The sequence below is a fragment of the Myotis yumanensis genome, unplaced genomic scaffold (genome assembly GCF_028538775.1).
Source record: "Myotis yumanensis isolate MYYU_CA2020_CCGP unplaced genomic scaffold, mMyoYum1.0.hap1 SCAF_1, whole genome shotgun sequence".
In the NCBI taxonomy this organism is placed as follows: Eukaryota; Metazoa; Chordata; class Mammalia; order Chiroptera; family Vespertilionidae; genus Myotis; species Myotis yumanensis.
Window position 1 is genome coordinate 35,079,390 of NW_027223752.1, and position 12,851 is coordinate 35,092,240.

Here is a 12,851-nt window from a genome sequence, read left to right on the forward strand (position 1 = left end):
CTAAGCCTATTTTCTATTGCCTCCAAAATATTTAAGCAAGCATGCCACAGAGCCCATAGTTTTCATGGCAACAGTAGCGTGTGGTTAATTCTGGATACACCATTAGACTTACGGGATTTGGTGAAGGGATCTGGTACCAGGAATCACAACTTATTAGGGAACTGGATGAGTTAAGAAGCCAAGAGACTAATGGAAACTATTTGCCTGGAGACATAGCTGGAATGGAATTTTCTTACTCAAATTGGTAAAAAGTCAGGATGCCTACTTCTGTATTCCCTGGAATTGGTATAGGAGCAATTTGTTTCTAGCCTTAAATTTAGTGCTCATACAAAATCTCCCTCTCCTAAGGTAACACATGCAGCCATCTCATGAGGTTGGTCTGTTTTCTTGGTATGTTTGTGTGTGTGTAAGCATGCATGTGTGTGTACATGCAGTATAGGGACAGAGAGCTGAGCTGCCCAGTCGGCCTGGCTCCCCAGCTAATGAGCACCATGCGGTGTTGTATCTGTGGGCCTCCTGCCTGTGCACCCCAGGTGCAGCCCTCACGCCTGGCCCCACCCTTGGGCGTGCTCAGGACCTGCTCTTGTACATCAGCCTCACGTCACGCGTGCCACCCTTAGACTTCCTGGAGTGCAGCTCCTTCAGGGCTTGTTCCCACTTGGAAATGGCATCGCAGAGCTTGAAGAGGCAAAGACAAAAGTCAGAAAAGGTGAGGGGTATGAGGTCCAGGCAGGGCTGGCCTCGGGCAGAGCAGCAGGGCAGAGTGGAGTGACTGTCCTCCATGGGAGGATGGCCTACGGGGCCAGGACCCCAGGTGCCTGCGCTTCCTCACAGACTTGGCGTGAGCAGCAAAGCAAAGCTTCCCTTACTGGCCTTCACATCTGAGCGCCCCCGCACCCTGAGGCAAGGCAGGCCCCAGTCAAAAACCATGGCCTCACATCACCAGCTCCCATTCCATCCCACCCCACTCTCTTCAGCAAATATGCCCAGAGGCCTGCTGTGTAGCAAAGCCTTGGAGATGCCCGACATCTACAGAGAAGGCATGTAGCACAGTGTTTCCGGCAATGGTACAGGACTAGAGGCCTTTGTCCTGCTGCCATAAAGAAAGCAGACGGACCCAAACCCTCATGCTCATCAAGTGCTACAGCACATTCCCTCAAACACTTAACAGGCACCGCGGCTCTAATCTCAGACCACAATACAAGACAGGTCCTCAGTCCCATTCAAGAGCCTTTCATACCCAAGTACCATAAGGACCTACTTCCTAAAACTGTGGCTGAACCTGTAGGCACAGCATAGGCCTGGCAGACACAACATCCAGGGACTCTGGGCATGCAGGTGCCCACCCGTGTCCCTGTGTGCCTGTGCGCGCGTGTGCGTGAAACCGGCAGCCTCAGTCAGGCTGCTGCTGAGAAGCTCCTCCGGTCCCTCGCACACCAGCTGAGCAGCAGCTTCCCCTGGATGCTGACAGCCACCCCAGGGAGAGAGGGATACAGAGCTCTTCTCTCCAGAGACAAGAGCACAAACATCTTTTCTCGGCTCACACGGGTACGTTTTAGGATGGCATAGAAGCAGGGGCACCTTTGGCTCAGCACCAAACAGGCTGTGACACAGCCAGACACCCAGCAGAGCAGGCTTTTCCCCACCAAAACCCCGAAGCCAGGCGGTGGGACAGTGGGGCTCAGGGCTCAGCGGGGAGGCCGTCACCTTGACTCTCCCCTGCAGGCAGTGTTCCACGGCCCGGCCAGACGGATCGTCTGTGAAGAGGGCAAAGCCGGAGTGGGACGTATTTCTCATGCCTGTCTCCTGGTTCAGCCGCTGGAGGAACTCATCAACTGTGGAGGAGCCGTCGAAGCCCACCACCTGCAGGGGAGAGGACAGCCCCAAGGGGACTTGCTGAGGGACGCCCACTAGGGCTCGCGGAGGGGTCTGCGTCCAGAGGTGGGAAGGCTTGCCTAGAAGGAGCAAGGGCGGGTGCAAGGGCCAAGGAGATGTCCGTTCTGTATTCACACGCGAGGGTGCATGCCTCAGGGATGAGCCCGCCCACTGGAGACGAACCCGAAATAAGCTCTGTGTGCCCTTTACTCTCGCTTTTTGGGAGGCCCTTTCAGGCCATCTTCTTGGTCAGTGTCTCAGTTTCTTGTTCACAGATGGATTCAAAGGTGTACTTCCAGGACATCAAATAGTGGAGCGCTTTTGCGATTCAAGCTCCTCTCTCCTGCCACACTGGCACTAACCCCCACTCCCACCCTGAAGTCCCAGGCCCACTCTTTTGCTGGTTTGCTTGCCAAGAATCTGCCAATCCTAGGAGGCTTAGCACCCGCCTGGCCCTAAGGTGCTCCCATCTGGAAGAGACTCAGGACAGGGCACACGCCCGCCCTCACCTGGTAGGTCCCGTTGGCGAAGTGCACGGGGATGCTGAAGGGCAAAGAGTGGTGGAAGGGGTTCCGCAGCAGGATGGACATCACTTCCGTGCGCGACGGCCTGGCTTCCCGCTCCCCAGTCTGCAGGGTCCGCTCCACTGCCCGCTGGCAGTAGGTGGCATACTGGCCAGTTTCATTTCTAAAAAGACAGGTGAGGAAGAAGGGAATACCACGGAATCCACATCTCCCTGCCACCTTGGTTCCCAGCCCAGACCTGGCCAGGACCACGTCAGCCACTGAGGCAGGCTGTGAGCCAAGCCCTGAAGATGGGCGCGGGGTATTAATTTGCCATTTAGGGCCTATATGAACATGGCAACAGAGAATGACACTTTGGGAATAATCCGAGGCAACAGCCCCCACAAAACATCCATGCACACGTGAACTGGTGTTCAGAAGCCCAGGCATGCCCAGACCTCCACGTGTGTGTTTGTGTTTACAGCCATCGGTGAAGCCCCTATGGCCACCGAGCAAGTCTCAGAGGGTGGGGGGATCTGACCCCGGTTTCCCTGTGACACTGAATCATGCCACAGCAGGAGTGAAGGGGCAGAGGGAAACGGCGCTCACTCACCTGGGGTCTGCGTGGCGCTGGAGCTGCTGTTTGATGTACCAGAGGAAGTGGTGCTGGGGCAGGAAGAGTGGGGCACACAGAGCCAGGAGCTGCCAGCACTGCAGGGCACAGGCAGCGCGGGGTGAATGCTGGGCCCGCAGGCCCCGCCTCAGGGCCCTGAGCGACAGAGCCTTCGGCACTCTCTCCAAACCCAAACCGGGGCCCCACCTTCTCTGGGTACCAAAGCCAACCTGGTCAGGCTTTGACCAGAACAGCAGTCGCACAAGCTGACGGCACACAGACCTCATCCAAAGGGGCACAGGGAGGGCAGCTGTGCCGAGGCGGCTCTGAGCATGCCCACTGGCTACCAGGCTCAGGAGACCTGCGTAGTCACCTCCTCCCGTTTCCCGCTCCTGGGCAGCCCTGGGCGATGGCTCCTGTCCGCTCGTCACCGGGGAGCCCCTACCTGCGTGAGGGAGTACTTCTGAGGCGGGCGGCAGCTGGTCTGCTTCATGAGTTGGCAGTAGATCTCGCTCTGCAGCTCGGGGTGAACCAGGCAGACCTGCAGGGCCCTCTGGACCAGGGACACGTGGTAGTCCACCGAGGCGGCTTCCACAGGCACGTTGATGAAGAGCTGGCAGCACTGGCAGGGACATGACAGAGGACACTGGCAGGTGTGGAGACAATGGACAGCCTGGGCCGCCCAGGGCTCGGGGCGGGGGGGGCTTGTTCACAGGGAGAATGTTTCTAAGAGGGAGCACTGCCTGGGAGCACTGTGCGGGGAAGGCTACCTCGGGCTAGAATCTTTCCTTCTTTAAATGTTTCTATTACATAAGCAAGACATATTCCTTTTCTAAAAAGAGAATATTCGAGACAGGCACAAAGAGCATTCTAAAAGAGGCCAGAATCCCTCAGGTTCAGAAACAGCACAGGCCTGCCTTTTCCTGTCCAGCTTCACAGGCTCCCCCAGGCTCGGGAATGAAGGCCCAGAGCTTCCGCCTCCCTGTCCTACAGGACGTGGTGGGGACCCTGTGAGACTCCGCCCCCTCCTCTGAGATCCTTCTGTGGGCCACCCCCTAACTGCATGTTCTCACCCGAGGATCACCATGGGGGGCAGAACTCGTGGGGCAGAGCCTGGGCACATGGCGAGAGCGCCCCGCCCATGGGTGGGCCTGGGCTCCGCTCCCACTTTACCTTGAAGAGCTTGAGGGCCTCGGTCTGCAGGGCCTCGGAGGGCAGGGTGGTGAGGGACGTGTACAGCCCGTCTTTGCTGTAGCACAGCATGGGGTGCCTCCAGAGGGGCGAGTCTGCCAAGGCACAGCAGCGGAGAGCAGCAGCCGTTACCCCTGGGCGGGAACTCTCCTCCCAACCCACCCCTCTGATCTGCGGGGAAGACGAGGGTCTGCCTGGGGCCCACGGTGGTGCTGGGCTTACATCTAGAGTGTCGGGCTCACAAGCACAGCTCACAGGAAGGCGGCTACTGCTCTGCTCGTGGGGCTGCCCCAGGGCGAGTGTGCGAGGTGTGGGCATCTGAGTGCAAGCCTGTGTGTGCAGGGGAGGCCCGGCCCGCAGGGTCAGGCCTGGACGGAGGGGTGTGTATCAGCCTGGAATAAACGAGCTGTGGCACTGAGTGGAGGGGGGTGTGGTGTGTGCTGTCAGTCCTCCGGCTGCTCAGAATCCGTAGCAAAATAAAGACCCCCGGGCCCCAGGCTTAGGTGAGGCTTTGCTAATAACAACTCTCACTATAGATTCGCCAGCCACCTCCTTCATCAGTCCTCTCCCCAACAAAGCTGCAGGGGAACAAAGTAAAACATTGGCCCAGGCCACTGGGCAGTCTGAGGGGTCACCTCAGTGCCTTCATCGGAGACAGGGGCCCGGGAGCTTGGGGTGGGGATGCCCTTCTGCGGCTCCGGCGGTTTTAAAACAGCATCAGGGTCCAGTAGTGCTTTCTTTGGGTTCCTGACCAACAATTCCCCAGCCACCGCCCTGCAGCCCAGGCGGGACGGCCCTGCTTGCCTTACCTGGGTCTCCCTCAGCATCCATCAGCTTGCCAATGAGCTGCTCATAGGCGGTCCCCACCTTGGCGCTGCTGCCCCCTGTGGCCACGGTGAGATGATACAGCCACGTGTCCTGGAAGAGGACAGAAGGCCATCTGCTGGGGCGGGGTGGGGAAATGGGGCAAGAGCTCCCAGGGGCTTCCTTAAAGGGGCCACGCCCAGGTGGGGCTCAGCTGGCTTGGTGAGCAGAAGTCTGGGCCACCTGTGTCTGAGAGGAAAGACCTGGGATCGAGTGAACACGAACCCAGGTTTCTAAGGTTGTGGTTCTACCTCAGGGAAGAGATGGTCACTGGGAACAATCCAATATAAGGAATATTCCCAACCAGGGACTGCTACTTGCCAAGATGTCCAGGAGGGAAATAAACATGAATGTGGGGAAGACGGGGGTGGGGGGGGGGGGGGAGCATAGGTCTAAGCGTGGCCTCGGGGCCCGGCCCGCCCTTGCCTTCTCATGCTTGGTGCCAATGAGGAGGTAGGTGGGGCTGTGCTCCGGAGGGTGGATCACCAGGGTGCAGTGGGAGGAGAGCAGCCGCCCGGTTCCTCCGGCCTCGTAGTCCTCATCTGAGTCGCAGGATCGGTCGACTTCCTCTACGAGTGCGTCCTGCACAGGCAGGTGGCCCAGGGGTCGCTGCAGACATGAGGCTTCCGTGAGCAGGGGGGTGTTGGGGCCGGGGGGGACAGAGGACTCCTCTCTTGGAACCCTCGGCCCTGCAGGGCTGGGAATTGTGCATGAAGACAGATACACAGATACAGGAGGAAGGGGGACGAGAGGTCACTGGCTGCCTGCTTGGGGAACTGTGGCCTGACCCCACCGTGCCGGGGCCATGCTCTGCGGAGGGAGCCCGCCAGCTGGCTTTGCACTGGCTGTGGTGTTATGGGGTAGAAGGGAAAGTGGAGCCCCAGGAATAGGGTCTGGGGGGAGAGAGAGCGGTGCTGTCGGAGGTCGGGAGTACCTTGTCCTCGTGGCTCCGATAGTAGTAGAAGGTTCTCCCGACGAGGGCGCACCAGACCAGCTTGGAGTGGCCATGCTTTACCTGTGAGGCAGAAACAAGCCGGCATCACCAGAAGCAGGGGGCCCCGAAGTAAATCCGGGCCTGGCAAAGGGAAGCCACAGGGAGGCAGACGTCAAAGCCCCTGGTCAAGCTCAGGTCCTCAGTGGAGACGCCCAGACTCCCTGAGGGAACCAGCTCTTTCACAGCGCTGGCCGCAGTGGGCCCCAGGGCACGCCCCATCCATCCCAGTGAGCCCAGGCCAATGGGGGTCCTGTCCCAGGAATGTGACGGGGAAGAACCTGCGTTAGCAGAGGCTAGAGTGGTAGGAAAGCTGAGAGGAAGGGAAGGGCAGGGAGGCCAGTGTAAATGGTGTGGTGACCGCAGGCACACACAGAGGGGACTGAATGGGACGCAGAGGCAGAGAGAGCTGCGAGGACCCACTGAGCGCGCTCCGACAAGCCGCTCTGCCTCCTGGCGGCTTTGGGTCTAGTTCCCATGCTTCCTTGTTAATGTCCCCTCTTACTTGGGGTTAACATGTGCTTCTCCGCTCTTTGCAACCAGAAGAGCCCTCACTAAAACGTCTTCAGGGCAGGCCTGGGATATTATACGTTTTTAAGTGGCCACACCTACCTTGCTTAGGTCCCAGCTGCCCACTATTCATACCGGTGGGTTCAGGTTGGGGTGGGGGACCCCTAATGACCTCAAAATGGGCACATTCCTGTCTTGAGAAGAGCTGTTGTTCTAACAGCCGACCGTGTTTCCAGGGAACCATTCCCCATCCCTGTGTGGTCAGACCGTGTTTGAGGCCAACCAGCTAATCCCTGTGAGGAAATCCCTGGAGGAGTTGTGGATCAGGAGGTGGCCCAGTGCCCCTTGGCACTCCCGCTCCTGAATCCCAACTCTCAGAAGGCCCACCTTCCTCCCCCACCAGCTGCAGCCATACCTTGGTCAGCCAGCCCTTCACGGTGGGCTTGGTGCCCCCCTGAGGCAGGGCTGGCGGCCCAAGGGCCTGGACCTTCAGCAGCCTCTGCAGCACTCGGATCCACTCCTCCAGCAGGCAGGGCGAGTCCGCCGTCAGGTAATAGGTTTTCTTCTCAGAGACGAGCTGTGCAGGAGGGGGCCGGGGCGGGGCCGGGACCCAGGAGGTAGAATAACAGAAACTGGCTCTGGGTGGCACAAACCCCAGCGCCCACTGGCCTCCTGCTCCCTACCCTGGTACTCGCCCCTCCTTCTCCTCCTCGTCTTGCTCTCCCTGTCTCTCCTTCCTTCACTCTCACATTCTGTGTCCTCTTCCTTCCTCGGACTCACCGATTAGGGTCACACCCAAGTGTCTTTCACTCACGCCCGTGTGGCCCCACCTCTGTAACCATCACAGCCACATCCAAACCAGCACCTCTCTGCCTACGATTCTAGCTGTTAGGACCCTGCTCACCTGGAAGGTCTGTGCACCCTCCTCTCGAACAATCTGGCAACGGGAGTTCAGTTCCACTTGGCCTTGAGGTTTCCGGATGATATCACTCTGTAAAGAAAGGCATGATCTCACTCTAGGGCAGTGGTTCTCAACCTTCTGGCCCTTTAAATACAGTTCCTCATGTTGTGACCCAACCATAAAATTATTTTCGTTGCTACTTCATAACTGTAATGTTGCTACTGTTATGAGTCGTAATGTAAATATCTGATATGCAGGATGGTCTTAGGCGACCCCTGTGAAAGGGTCGTTCGACCGCCAAAGGGGTCACGACCCACAGGTTGAGAACCGCTGCTCTAGGTCATGGCTAAGGAGAAAGTGATTCCACGCTTTCCTTGGCTATGCATGGCGGGTAACGTGTTCTGTGTCCTGGTTCTAGCCAAATGGAGCAATGGTCAGACGTGGGTCCCTCAGACCCAGCTCAAAAAGTGTAGATTGAGCCTTTACTTCTTTCCTTTTTTAAAAAAATCTTAAAAATACTTTAAATTACAGTTTATAGTAGGTCCTCGGGTTATGCTGGAGATCTGTTCCTACGGTGCGACTTAACGATTTAGCCGTAAGTCGGAACCCACCTACATAGGCACCTTCAGCACTCACATGGAGCACATGCACAGCAGTAATGAAGTGAAACAGTTAAAAAAATTTAAAAGATAACAATTCCTGACTTTACTTGTGGTAAATAAATAATAAAAAACATAAAGCACCTATGTACATACGTCGAAATATCCGAACTTTTTTTTTATAAATAAATGGGAGATGGTGACGTAACCACGAAACGATGTACGTCAAGTCCGACGTAACCGAGGCCTGTCTGTGCAGTCAATATTATTCTGTATTAGTTTCAGGTGTACAGCACATGGTTAGACAATCACAGACCTCACAAGGTGCTCTGCTGACATTGCCAGCCCCACCTGGCACCACACACCGCTATTACAATATCACTATTCTCCCTAGGCCAGTGGTCGGCAAACTGCGGCTCGGCAAACTGCGGCTCGCGAGCCACATGCGGCTCTCTGGCCCCTCGAGTGTGGCTCTTCCACAAAATACCGACTTCTATGCATGGGCCACGAAGTTTCAATCGCACTGTACGTGCGCGCCCACACGTGGTATTTTGTGGAAGAGCCACACTCAAGGGGCCAGAGAGCCGCATGTGGCTCGAGAGCCGCAGTTTGCCGACCACGGCCCTAGGCTGTACTTTACATCCCTGTGACTGTTTTTTAACGACTAATCTGTACTTCTCAATCCCTTCACCTTTCTTGCCCAGCCCCCTAACTCCCTCCACTCAGGCAACCATCAGTCTGTGCTCTGGGTCTTTAAGTCTGTTTCTGCTTTGTTTGCTCATTTATATTGTACTTTAGATTCCAAATTTAAGTGAAAACATGTGGTATTTGCCTTTTTCTGACAGACTTAGCATAATACCCTCTAGGTCTACCTATGCTGCCAGAAATGGTAAGATTTTGTTCTTTTTAGACCGAGCCTTGAAAATTGGGTCCAAAGCCGCCAATTTATTACTAAGCTATAAAGCCCTTAAATTTTTTCTACTACATCCTTTATATCTAGTGTGGCAAATAAGTGGCTCATATATCACCATTCCCGTTTCCAGTGCCACTGCAGACATTACTAATCGATCAAAGCATGCCTGCCTATTGAGCAATCCAGGCCCAGAATCCTTAACAAGGTGTTCGAGACAGCCACAGCCAATCAACGAGATCTGCACGAGAGACAAGGCCTTTTTGCCCTCCCTAAAACATTAACATGGTTATTAATCAGGGAGGGCCTGTCAAAATAAGTCCCCATGTCCAAGGCTCCCTAATTCCGAACCGTATTACGAAGGACGGGGAGGAGGCAATGGGCTCTCCTTTATCAAAAATATGTTTCTATTTTTTTTAGAGGAAGGGAGAGGGAGAGATAGAAACATCAATGATGAGAATCATTGATCGCTGCCTCCTACACGCCCCCTACTGGGGATCAAGCCCACAACCAGGCACATGCCCTCACCGGGAATGGAACCGTGACCTCCTGATTCAACCACTGAGCCACACTGGCCAGGCTGGGCTCGCCTTTTAGAACAGTTCTTTTACAGAACCAGGTAAAAGAAATCGGCTTCTGAAGGAAGGCATGTCCAAGCCACCTCATCTAGCATTGCCTTTGTCTTCTCAGTGCTTGATTTCACTGGGAGAAACAATGGCCAGCCTCATGGTCTGTGTGTGGCTCAAAGCCTCTCCCACCTGCCAGACCTCTGCCCTCTGGCATGGGCCACCTGCCCCTCTTCCAGCTCTCCTCACACAGTCCTGGGGCTGGGTGGGGTCCCTCAGACGACAGTCCTGGGGAGGAGGGTCTCACCGGGGACTTGTAGTACAGGATCTGTCCCTGTCTCAGGACAAACCAGCGCCTCTTCCACGTCTTCACCCGGCTGCCCATTTTCAGCAGGTAGCCTGACTTCTCCAGCGACTCCTGCCGGGGGAAGAGCGCAGACGGGGACTCACTGAGGTGTGGACGTCACACAGGCCCACGTGGCCCAGTTGAGTCACTGCTCTGTCACCAGTTAGAAAAACAAGACTGAGTGCCTACTGTGCGTATTTTCGGGGCACTGTGTCCCGCTTAGGGTTCAGAGAGGACTACATCAAACATGGGTGGGCCTGCTGGGGGAGAGTCCTGCTGGCCGGGGGGCACACCTGACCATGAGCAGGCGGCAGGTCAGGGGCTGCACAAGGGAGAGGCTGGCGGGGGGAGGGGCCTTCAGGAAAGGGCTGAACTGTCTTTGAGGTCAGCCTTTCCCTCACAGATGAGCCAGGAAGAGGAGGACGGCCACTGAGGCAGCCGGGAAGGGAGAGGTTTGGGGGACAGTGGGCACATCCATCAGGCTGGGGCGGAGGGTTCGGGGCGGGGGAGATTCAGACAGGGCAGCTCAGTGGTGTGGAGCAAGGGCTGGGGACGGGATCTGGCTTTACTGCTGGCTCCGGAGTAGCATGGCTCTGAGCCTCAGGCTTCTCATCCACAAAATGGGGGTAACAATCCTGAGAGGATGTGAGGACAACTGAGACAGTACATGAACAGCACGGAGCATGGTGCCTGGCACACGGTAAGGACTCAGGAAATGTTAGCTCCCAGCATCCCGTCAGCGTGGAGCTAAAACGAGGGACTCTGTGTAACCCCTGGGGCTCGGTGGACCACAGTGTGCTGAGGGTCCCAGGCAGGCAGCTCCCACCCTGCCCCTCCTCAGCCCCATCCAGTGGGGCCACCCTCAGCTCACCCTGCCCAGGCTCGGCCCCTCAGTGGAGTAGGATGAGGTGCGCTGTAGTTTGTGCTCAGGCTCTGAGTAGTCGCTGTCCAGGGAGCAGGCATCTGGGGGGATGGCGTAGTCGCCCTCCGAGCTCAGAGAGGACATGGAGACACCTGGCCCAGGGGGAGGATTCGAGGCCTGTGTCCCATGCCAGCCAGCCCCAGCTCCTCACCCACCCGGGACCCCCGAGTCTGGGGCTGAGGGTCACGGGCAGAGATCAAGCAGGGACCCCATGCATGACTGCCCATGGGAGGAGGTGAGGGGCCCCTTGTGGTCCACACCCCTCAGCTCCCCTGCTCCGTACCTCTCTTGATAGCCCGGGGGCTGCCTAGTCCACTGGTCTTCCTGGGCTCAGAGCAGGGGACTGAGCTCTGGAAACTCGCCTGAGAGCTGCAGTCGTCATCGGACCCAGAGGACTCGTCCACAAAGGGCACGGTGCTGATCTGCGTGACTCTCTGCAAGACAGGCCCTTCCCATGCGGCTCAGGCTGCAAGACAATCCCCACCCCCCGACCTGCACTCCGGCTCCAGGTGCTCAGGGGCGACCAGCACAGCCTGTCTGGGCACCAGGACACCACCACCCAGTCAGGCCACCCACCAGACAACTGTCCCTTCCTGACCTTTCCCCTTGGGCTGATGGTGGTGGGGGGGCACACCATCCTCTGTGGTCCCTAAAAGAGCTGGCCCACCCCAGCTGAACACCTAACCACTGTGACCCCTACTCCCTGCCACTAGGGGGCCAGAGAGCCACACCACAGCCCGAGTGTGAGGATGGGAGCTTCACCAATGTGTGGGGATGAGGAAACCATCTCCACTGACAGACATTTACTAAGATTGCTGGTCTTGATGCTGGTGAAACTGGAGAAAAGGGCTCTCTGTGGTGTGATGAAGTTTTTGTAGAAGACAATTTGGCACTGCCTGTCAAAACTTAAAGCCCACCTCTAGAACTCTGTCCTCCGGAGATACGTATATATAAGTGCACAGAGAGATATTTGCACAATGATGTCCATCACACCACTTACTTTAGAGAAAAACAGAGGTGTGTCCTAAACTGTCAATCAGTGGAGGACAGGATAAGGTAGCTGTGGGCATCTGCGCGAGGGTACTCGACAGCCCTACAAGGGGAGGTACGGCAGGAAGGCCTGGCACACGGCTGGGTGAACAAGCAAGGGGTAGAATGACATGTAGTGTGACCCCCTGTGTTCATGCACGTGTGTGTGCAAGTGAGAGATAGCGCCTATTTGCAAACGCATTTGTGAACACAGCAGAAGGCCTTACAGAATAAACACCAGACCATGAATGACAGCTGCCTCTGGGCTGGGAGTTCGGGAAAAGCAATGTGGGGGGAAACTCCACTTTTGGCTTTTTATTCTTCTATAAAAAGCTTTACGAAGTATAATTGTTATGATTTCAAAAACTAATCATAAAAAGAGACAAAAATGCATATGAAACATGTTGCACTTTTATCTGATTTTTGTTTTAAAAAGTCTGGGGATGTATCGAGTTTATATGGGAGTGTAAAATACATAAAAAGTTCTAGCAGTCCATCGCCTTAACCACTCGGCCACCTCGTCCCCATAAAAAGTTCTAAAAGGAGCCCCACCCTCCAAGACACGCGTGTGACAAGATGGGGGGGACAGGTGGAGCAGGCATAGGTTTAACCTTTTACTTCTTCCTTTGCCCACAATCATATTTATTCAAATTTTTGTAAATGTAGAATCTTTCTACTAAAAGTCTGACCCTGGGGCCCCACTCCAGCCGCTGACTGGACAAGGAGCCTGCGGGGGGGGGGGGCGTCCTCGGAGAGCAGCTTCTTACCCCCTTCAGGACTGTGTAGACAGGCACCGTGCAGTTCTTGTAGACAAGGCCCGAGAAAGGCCCAGGGGACGAAATGGAGGGAGGTCTCGAACCTGGAGGGGTGGGGAAGAGGGACGAGATGACCTCCAGTGCCCAGTGCCGTGGCCCAGGACAGGGTGTGGGGACGGCAGAGGGAGGAGGAGGAAAGCTGCAGACGGAGTTGCCGGAAACAGCACTCTGCGGACAGATCTCAGGACGGGGGCCAGGGCCTTCAGTCCCACTCTG

At 56.3% G+C, this 12,851-nt stretch overlaps 1 protein-coding gene across 1 annotated transcript in view; it reads right to left on the minus strand.

The window, feature by feature from the left end:
• Positions 1-12,851, minus strand: part of PLEKHH1 (pleckstrin homology, MyTH4 and FERM domain containing H1) — a 54,414-nt gene that overhangs the window by 6,681 nt on the left and 34,882 nt on the right. The window contains exons 9-23 of the mRNA XM_070417942.1: positions 12,588-12,679; positions 11,075-11,225; positions 10,741-10,883; positions 9,831-9,941; positions 7,452-7,538; positions 6,963-7,124; positions 5,981-6,061; positions 5,473-5,655; positions 4,992-5,100; positions 4,165-4,277; positions 3,437-3,613; positions 2,992-3,089; positions 2,385-2,562; positions 1,708-1,863; positions 578-678 (exon numbers count right to left, since the gene is read on the minus strand). Coding sequence (XP_070274043.1) covers positions 578-678; positions 1,708-1,863; positions 2,385-2,562; positions 2,992-3,089; positions 3,437-3,613; positions 4,165-4,277; positions 4,992-5,100; positions 5,473-5,655; positions 5,981-6,061; positions 6,963-7,124; positions 7,452-7,538; positions 9,831-9,941; positions 10,741-10,883; positions 11,075-11,225; positions 12,588-12,679 — 1,942 coding nt within the window. The remainder of the gene's footprint in view (positions 1-577; positions 679-1,707; positions 1,864-2,384; positions 2,563-2,991; positions 3,090-3,436; positions 3,614-4,164; positions 4,278-4,991; positions 5,101-5,472; positions 5,656-5,980; positions 6,062-6,962; positions 7,125-7,451; positions 7,539-9,830; positions 9,942-10,740; positions 10,884-11,074; positions 11,226-12,587; positions 12,680-12,851) is intronic.